At 39.8% G+C, this 9215-nt stretch overlaps 1 protein-coding gene across 1 annotated transcript; it reads right to left on the bottom strand.

Annotated features, from left to right (window-relative positions):
- Positions 1-1244: 1244 nt before the first annotated feature.
- LOC149001822 (uncharacterized) lies at positions 1245-1980 on the bottom strand. Its single transcript, XM_089138583.1, has 2 exons — positions 1745-1980; positions 1245-1638 (listed from the first exon to the last, which is right to left on the bottom strand). The coding sequence occupies exons 1-2, from the start codon at positions 1978-1980 to the stop codon at positions 1245-1247; spliced, it is 630 nt and encodes a 209-aa protein (XP_088994709.1).
- Between the last annotated feature and the right edge of the window lie 7235 nt (positions 1981-9215).

The raw sequence follows: 9215 nt of genomic DNA, 5'->3' as shown, positions 1-9215 counted from the left end.
TGTTCAGCAAAACAAAAAGACTTCTTATTCCCAAGCTTCAGATATCCAAACCAACCAACGTCTTCTAGTTCGACCTCCACGCTCTTCCCAAGCTCCTCAAAACGTCCTTCCTCTTCTGCTGGAGTTTGCTCTCCTTTTATAGATTAATTAAACTCAGAGTTTGAATCAAACTCAGAGTTCCTATCTGACTTAAACAAAAAGTGTTTTGACGTACAAATCGGACTAACTTAGAGATCTCCAATGAACAATCCCACCGTTGGATTTGAAGATCAAGAAGTTGTGTAGCTCTCCTCCAAAAATCGGCTCAATCGGACACTGAATGACCATCCGATGAAGAGGTTGATCAAAACTGGACAGAGACCCTCAAAAACGGGATTCTTGAGAGACCCTCAAAAACGGGATTCTTAAGTTTTCTTTATTTGAATTGGATTCTTTCTCTTGGAAACTTTTTGTGTGTTGTTGTACCATATCAAAGCCCACTTAAGTTGCCAACAATGACAACACTTTCATTTTAGGCCAATGGAACAACAGAGATGACCCACAAAGACTTCTTCCTTCACTTTGGGTCTTCGGATTTACCCTAAGGGAGAGGTCTAACTTGACTTCCTAGGACCTTCTAAACATATCACACTGAACTCAGGGTCCCACTTCAAGGTCAAACACCACTAAGTCACTTCTTCGTCCAAAAAAGATAGGGTGTCCAGGTTAGGGTTTGGGCTGGATTTCACATTCTCCCCCCCCCCTTAAAAAAATTTCGTCCTCGAAATTGGGAGAGTACTAGGCTTCCAAAAGACAGTGATACTTCACTTTCATCTTGACTTCCTTTCACAAAATTTTCTTTGGGGGTAGCTTTTTTCCCACAACTTCTTTCAAACAAAACTAGGCAAACTCATACAGCAAGGAATAAATCAAAACAATGCATAAGAAAGAATAAATCAATAGTAGGAGTCTAAAGCTAAGAGTAACGTACCAATCACAACATCTTGATTTGGTTCTAACTCACTTTCAAATATGCTATACACTTTACTGGCAGGAGGGGCTTGAACTGGCTTCACAACTAAAGCAGCTTGACGACTTGGTTTATGGGGGCTAGAGACTGGCGGGATGTCCTATCTGTTGATAGAATTAACAGACAAGTTCTCTCTGTCTTACAGGTTGCACTGGCGTTGAAGGTCTTTGATTTACTGGCCTTGGGTTTGCAGAAATCTACCCGAGGTTTGCGTTCCCAACACCTTGTCCCAGGTCTAGGGTTGAAAAGTCGAGGAGGGATATGGTTCAGGTCTAGTGAACTTCCCGTCAGTTCTTTCAACATAGCCAGAACTTCTACTAGGCAGGGATCTCTGATGACTAGACTTCTCTCTCTTGGCTTCTTCAACTTCCTTCACATTCTGCACTATCTGAGCATAGCTCTCAATCGATAAGATGGTAAAATATTCTTTGATTGAGGGTCTCAGTCCTTTGAAGAACTTCTTCGCTTTAGCTCTATCTGCCTTCAATGATTTTGGAGCAAAGAAGAACAATTCCTCAAATTTCTGTTGATACTCAAGTACAGAGAGGGGACCTTGCGTGAGAGCCATGAACTCCAACTCTTTCACATCCTTCATAGACTCAGGGAAAAATAATCTTACAAAATGTTCCCTTTAACATTTCCCAAGAGATACCATCAATATGCAAAGCTTCAAGGAAAGGACGGGTTGAGTTCCACCATGAATCAACTTCATGCTGGATCTTCTAATTGGCGAACAAGATCTTCTGTGCTTCAGAGCACTGCAAATTTCTAAAAACTTTATCTAATTCCTTCAACCACTTCTTAGGGAACAGAGTATCTTCGATCACTCCAGTAAAGCTCGGGACTTGCAGTTTCAAAACACTTTCCATCAATCGGGTATGAGGAGTTCCAGCTAGTCTCTCAGCATCAGGCACAGTAGCAAGGTTAGGGTTTGCTTGGGCAGAAGCACGGGTCTCGTTGTGCATAGCCATAATCCCAGTCAACATTTTATTAAACTATGCACTTTACTGTTGCATCAAATTCTTCATCAGATTCGCTATATCTTGAATACCAACCAATTGAGGAGCACCGGATGGATTACTAGTGGCTTGGCCATTCGGAGGGTTCAAAGCTTCAACACCTAGAGGAGGCACCACGGTTCCTTCTTCCAGCCATTCTGATAAACCAACAAAAGTCAAAAATCCACGAAAATTTAACCAAACTCAAAATCATGCTCCCAATAGGTCAAACACACTTAACTCAACTGCACAGGCCATTAAAAATCCAAACAAGGCATCAAAAATCAAATTTTCTCAAAAATGGCCAAAACAACAAAAATCACCTTGCTTCATCTCAAACTCACTTCTAACTCTTCCAACTTCGAGTTTTGCTCTGGAGAAAAGGTTCCCTAGGGTTTTCTAAGGCTTCCAAAATTTGCACAAGGCTCCAACAACAACTCTTTGATCCATCACAACAAGTAAGCAACTTCCTTCTTCTCTTTCTTTTCAAACATCATTTACCATTACTATGTTTTTCTTTAAAACTGAGATTTGCTTGCTGTTCTTGGTTAGAATCATGCCTAGGGATGTTTAGAAACATGCTACAACCATTTTCCACATAATGCCATGTCTTAACAACAAGATTTCACACACTTTGCACCATTTTCAAACCAAAAGGATTTTTTCCCTCAAACCACTTCCTACAAGAATGATTCAATATGAGGAAGATGCTCATGCACTTCATTAGGCCAAAATCCAACTTTCGAAAAATCATAAACTTAGCCCAAAAGAGGATTTCTTCTTCTAAAGTTGCTGAATTTTCATGTCCACACTACAAAATTGATGGATTTTCTTCAAACAAACCATCCTAGCATGATTATCCAAGTCTTATGCACATGCTAGTATGTCCAAATCGTAATTTCGACAAAATCAAAAAATTACGAAAATGCCCTTCCTTCATTCAAACAAGCACAAGAACTAATCCAATTGCAAACTTCGAGTCTCAACAGGTTCACTCTGCCTAGAGGAGGTAGGAGGGAAGACAGGGGTCGAAGACACGTTTCACGGCTAGTAGTTCTATAGGAGGATCTTTTCACAACTTTCATCCTTGCTGAATTTTTTTACAAAATTCAAGGGTTTCGATGGATCTTCTCCAAACAAACCTTTTTAACATGTTAAATCAACTCTTGTACACATGCTAACATGCCCAAATCACAGTTTCCATCGAAAACAAACTTTTCCAAAAAGTTACCAAAATGCCCTTCTTCACCAAATATTGCATTGCTTAACTTCCTTTACTCATGTAATGCAAATCTCAACTTGACTCTTGAGATTCCCATCAAACCACCACGAGGAAAAGCACATAGGGGTTAGGAGAGGTAGAGGTGAAGATCATAGTACAATTCTTATGCCACAAGCAGAGATAATACAAGGATAAGGAGGCAATGGTCCAAATTCTAGATGAGGTTCAGGATCAGGATGAAGATGAGGAGGAGGAGGATCAAGAGATTCATCAGGTGAGGAGGAAACTATTCCAGCTCAACAGCTTTGAGGATGGAGGTCCATCACATTCAACTTTCGAGGCACCGGGTGTGGTTTCTCAGTTGTCGGTAATAACTTTCCACCCAAGAGAGGGTAGAGGCTCAACAGGAGAGTATGGGACACATATATACACTATAGAAGGTCGATTTACACGACTAAAGGAAGAGTCCCGGGCTATGAGGGATCATCTCGATTCTCAGGAACAATTACCTAAACAGATAGTACTAGGATTTTCTTCTATGTCATCACAGATGTATTTACTTTCAGACTTGTAAAAATCTCTTATGTGATTAATGAAATTCAGTTTGTTTCACTTGTGTTATTGTACATTATGCATTTTCTTTTGTTACATTAATAATTGTTCAATGTTTAGTTATGATTCATAACTCATAACGACTACTCACGGCCATTACTCCCAATGACAACTTAAAACAACAACTCCCGACTCAGATTCGTACAACGACACATGATGACAACACGACTCAGACTCATATGACAACTTACTCTTGACAACATCTCACTACAAAAACTTACTCACTAAGACAACTCACAACGACCACTTTCAACTCAAGACTCGACTCATAACTATAACCCATAACCACAACCCAAGTACAAATCATAAACTTCAATTACTGTGTATTATTCAAACTTGTATATTATGCTTCATTCATTCAAGTTTCTAATCCAAGTTCTCTATTTTTCACTTCTAAAAAAAAATTTGAGTCACTTCTGGATCTATGACTCAAGGATGCTTCATTACTGTGTTCTATGATTAAGATTGTCCAAAAACTTGGGCTATGATACCATTTGTCACATCCCTCCAGCCGATACCCTATCTAGAATACCCGGAGGTGTGATCCACAGCCCCAAAGATCAAGTTTAGGAACGATCATATCCCTTTAGCACAATAACATAATCAAAAACAAGAACAAATCATAGTATTCAAGTATTTTAGTAAACAAGTCAATAAAGGATCTTAGAAGGATCACAAAAGAATATCAGAGTGCGGAAATAACAAGATACCAATCAGAAGAAACTGTAGAGTATAACGGAAATATACCCCATAAACATATGTGGAACGTAGATCGAAATCTAAAGCAAAGCTCTAAGCTAATACAAATAAAAGGAGAAGTCTAGAAGAAAAGAGAAATCTAATCAACATCTTCCATCGGCTCTTCTTCTTCTCAATCTTCATCTTCTTCACCTTTGGGTTGTGCTCTTATAGCTTCAGGTCAGCATCTAGCTCACGATCCCATCGGCGAACAAGACCATGCTAGCTGCCGTCAATAGGAGCCGTCAGAGCAGTCCAAACCTGTGTGTTGGCTGCTCCACTAGTCATAACCTTCTCCAGAAACTTCCGGAGCTGCATCATATAAGGAAGGGTCCTTCGTACTGTGGCACGGGTTCTCTTCCGGACCTGCAAGTCATCTAAAAACAAGCCCCCGAAGGTAAGCTCAAAAGAGTTTAGCAAGTATATCCAATCACAATAAGCATCTTCACACACAATCAATGGCAAACATAAATGCAATGATATGAAACAATATATGCAAGTATTCTTCTAACTCTATATATGTATGTCAGTCTTTATTGACAGACATGCTTTAAGTCATAGCACCATACTCCTTTGGGTGGGTCTCAAATCACTCTTCCCTCAACCATATAGGTATCTTGGGTTCTCCGGTGGTAGTTGGGTCCTGCATTCTCTAGGACATTCCATGGCTGGGGTTTAGTTCACCGCTCTCTCACATCACCATTGGTCTGAGTATTGGCACGTGTATAGGGTAAATCTTAGCCTAATGCAAGTCATCTACTTAGTTATATCAACTTAGGGTTGGATACTTCCATTCCACACCCCCAGCAATCCTTTCCGGTATCCTTCCCACTAGAGTCATCGTATCTTATGGATACAACTAACTCGGACTACGAACTCATTAACCCTATTGGTCATCCACAAATAGCAAACGGGAAGCTCTCATGTCCTCTCAAGGATATAACTCACCGATCTTGAGTGCCCATGAGCTCAAGTCTACTACTTGCAACCCTACCAATGAATGGCCCCCACAATGTGATCCATGTCCTCTCACGGATATAACTCACCGGTCTTGAGCACCCATAAATCCCCATTGCTACCATGGGTCACTCGGTCTCAATACCCTTCCGAATCGGATCTGATATAACAGTGTATTCGTAGCCAAACACTTCTAGGCCAAACCTAGGTATGTCAACCAGTAGTCAGGGAAAGAATCAAGGGCCATCATAGGAAAGTGTCCCATACCACTTCCACTGGTGTCCAAAGATAAAAATGCCAAAAGGGTATTCCCCATTCCACAACTAAAACCTAGGCATTCACATCATATCATGATTCCGTACATATCACATTCACATTCCTATTCACACCATAATCCAAATCACATTCTCATTAATCAGTAATCAATTCTAATATGTAAATCACAATATTAACATATTACTATAGTTGCAGAGGTATCATGATGTAAAGAAAATAAAACGAGAGTAGCTAGATCATGCATTCATGTCATATTACAACAAGGCATGTAAATAGGCATATTGTGAGTTGGAATACTCACCTTGAAATCTGAACTTATAACCTTCAAGGAAGAGACAATTCTAAAATCACCTAGACAGGCTTGAGAAAACATGTATAGGTCATAAGAAGTAAATCCAAGAGATAGGAGTTGAAACAGAGCAAAAATGGAGTTGCTGTCAGCCTTGGTCGATTGGTTGGTCTACTAGCTCAGTCGACCACCCAGTTGACCATGAATAGTACGCGACAACAAACCTTAAATCGGTCATAACTTCTTCGTTTGAAGTCTGATTACTCCAAAATTCGAAGGGGAACTCCACATAAACATACTAAGACTATCTAGTATGGATTAGACACCATCCATGATCAAAATCAATGACTTTGTAATTTGAAAACATGACTTTCTAATTTGATCAAAACATGGTTTTCAATGAAAGCAAGCCATGGATTCAAAGGAGAATTTAGAGAGAACAGGATTTCACTTTAAAGGAACATTAGCAATAGATCAGAGATAAGAACTATCATGAGAATGGATCAAACATGCTAGAGAATTAAGGTTAAACATGCATTCATGAAGATATCAATGTTCTCTTCTATAAAATCAAATATGGAGATCATAGCATCATTGGAATGAATGGAGATTCATTCAAAGAGATAGAATATTGTAGATCAGCAATAGAAACTGAGAATAAACATGTCTAACATTGATTAGAAAGGAAAACTACAGTAAGAAAGGATTATACTATCAAAACCAAATTAGAAACAAGAAGAATCACCATATGGCTTCAAAGAATGCATAGAGTGAATGGGCTTTCACTCTAAGACACAAAGAGATCAGAGAATAGGCAATTACAGTAGTGTAATACCTTCCTCACAATCAAAACAATAAGCTTGAACAATACAGAGAAGAGAGTAGAGAAGAAAGAGGTAGAATACCAACCTTGAATGAGAGAAACCAAAATAAAAACTTGGTAGAATGCTTGGGGATCTTCCACAACACCAAGAGAGGCTTTGAGAGAGGCTTCACACGTTCTCTATAGGTTTCAGAAACAAGAGAGGTTGAAAATCACCTAGTCCCATTAAATAGAGCATCAAAAACCCTAAAAGAAGATCTTACACAAATTTTGTCCTTGTTGGTCGACTACACCCAGTCGACCAAGGTCATCAACAAGCCTTAGTCGGGGACTTCAAGGCCCAAACTTCTTCCAATTCAAATGGGCTTCTCCTAACTCAATATATGACTCACCTAGCATAGAGAAATGCCTTCAAACCATGTCCAACTAGGCTTTAAGTTTGTCAACCAAGTTCTTAAACAACAAGATGCAGTTCATCTCCAATCAGACAAAATTTCCAAAAAGTGAACTCCATCATCAATCTTCATGGATTTTGGGTCAAACATCATGTCTTCTATTGAGATGGCCCACAAAGACTTCTTCCTTCACTTCGGGTCTGCAGATCTACACTAAGGGAGAGGTCTAACTTGACTTCCTAGGACCTTCTAAACATATCCACATTGAACTCAGGGTCCCACTTCAAGGTCAAAGACCACTAGGTTACTTCTTCATCCAAAACAAATAGGGTGTCCAAGCTAGGGTTTGGGCTGGATTTCACTTTAGGACTTTTTCGGATCCGACAGAGGTTCGATGTCATGCAGTGGACTCATCTATTCACTGCAGACCTTCCAGTATATCCTGAGTTAGTGAGGTTTTTTCTTCAGCAACCTAACATCTTTCAATGAGGCTAGAGGTCAGGGTTCTTTTCATCTGATCATTGGGAGTCAGTCCGAGAGACACGGGTCAAATTTTTTACGAGGACACTAGCTCACATTCTGCAAGTACCATACTATCCACATGAGTGCAGATGGATACCTATGGGTGCGGATGTAGACTCCTTTCTTCTTCGCTACGAGCTTCATGAGATTTGTGCCACTCTTTGGGATGATACAAGGTGTCACAGTCCATGGACTAGTGCTAGGATGACACCATCTACTAGGGTCATTGGTCTCATTGTGGGCCGGAACATCATACCAAAAGTCGGACATCACCATCGGATTACAGTGATGGAGGCTTTGGTGATTACCGCATTTACATGGGGTTCGAGATCGACTTGTCCTTTATCATCCAGAACACCATGATAGAGATAGTAGAGCATTCAAGTAAGTGGAACCTTTGCTTCAGACGGCTTTTGACACTCATCTTCAGGCACTTTCTGGTAAGGCTAGAGGATACAATTGAGCTTATTGGAGATCTGGGTTATGCCATTGAGACAAGGACTATCAATCAGATGCAGCTCAGTCATCCAGAGAGATCTATGGGTGAGGATGATGATGAGGATGACGATGACAATGCGGGTTCAAAGGATGAGGGAGATGCTAGTCCAGATACTGATGACCGGCCGGAGATGACATAGAGATGCATGAGGCTGATTCAGATCATCGTGAGATTCCCACATCATCACACTTTGAGGTCGAAGGTCCTTCACACACAACTCCAGACACACCTAACTTGTATGCTCAGATGCTTACTATGACTTCCATTCTAGAGAGGATGGAACTCAAACAAAAGCAAATGCACAGTAGACAGGAGAGGATGGAGGCCCAGCTGACTCAGGTCATGGAGGATTTTCGAGTACTTAGAGAGCAGAGACAGTCACCTAGATAGATTGTACTTAAGATTTCCTTTTATGCTTTATCAAATGTAACTTATTGTAGAAACTTCCTAATATTAATGAATTTCATTTTGTTTCACTTTGTTATTGTGTATTATGCATTTCCTTTTATTGCATTAAGTCATGTTTGTTAAATTATAATTATTGTGCATTATTCAACGAACATATTATGCTTCATTTATTAAATTTCTTGTCCAAGTTCTCTATTATTGACTTCTAAAAATACTTGAGTCATTTTTGGATCTATGACTCAGGAATGTTCCATTATTGTTTCATGTGGTTAGAATTTCCTTGAACTATGGGCTCTGATACCACTCTGTCACATCCACCCAACCGGTACCGTATTTGGCATACCCAAGTGTGTGATCCACAATCCCAAATATCAATATCGAGGAAATCATCCTCCCACATTTACAATAATATAATCGAGAACAAGATTAAATCAAAGTTAACTATATTAATCAAGAGATTAAGATAA

Source organism: Hakea prostrata, chromosome 10 (assembly GCF_041222555.1).
Source record: "Hakea prostrata isolate BN-2017 chromosome 10, UWA_Hpros_2, whole genome shotgun sequence".
Lineage (NCBI taxonomy): Eukaryota > Viridiplantae > Streptophyta > Magnoliopsida > Proteales > Proteaceae > Hakea > Hakea prostrata.
Note: the sequence above shows the minus strand (reverse complement) of the source record. Positions and strands in the feature narration are given on the sequence as shown.

Bases quoted from the DNA above. Each gene is read 5' to 3' on its own strand.
- LOC149001822 (XM_089138583.1), bottom strand. From the start codon at position 1,980: ATGGCTATGCACAACGAGACCCGTGCTTCTGCCCAAGCAAACCCTAAC. The intron at 1,639-1,744 runs GTTCGCCAATTA...GAAATGTTAAAG, and splicing joins TCTGAAGCACAGAAGATCTT to GGAACATTTTGTAAGATTAT.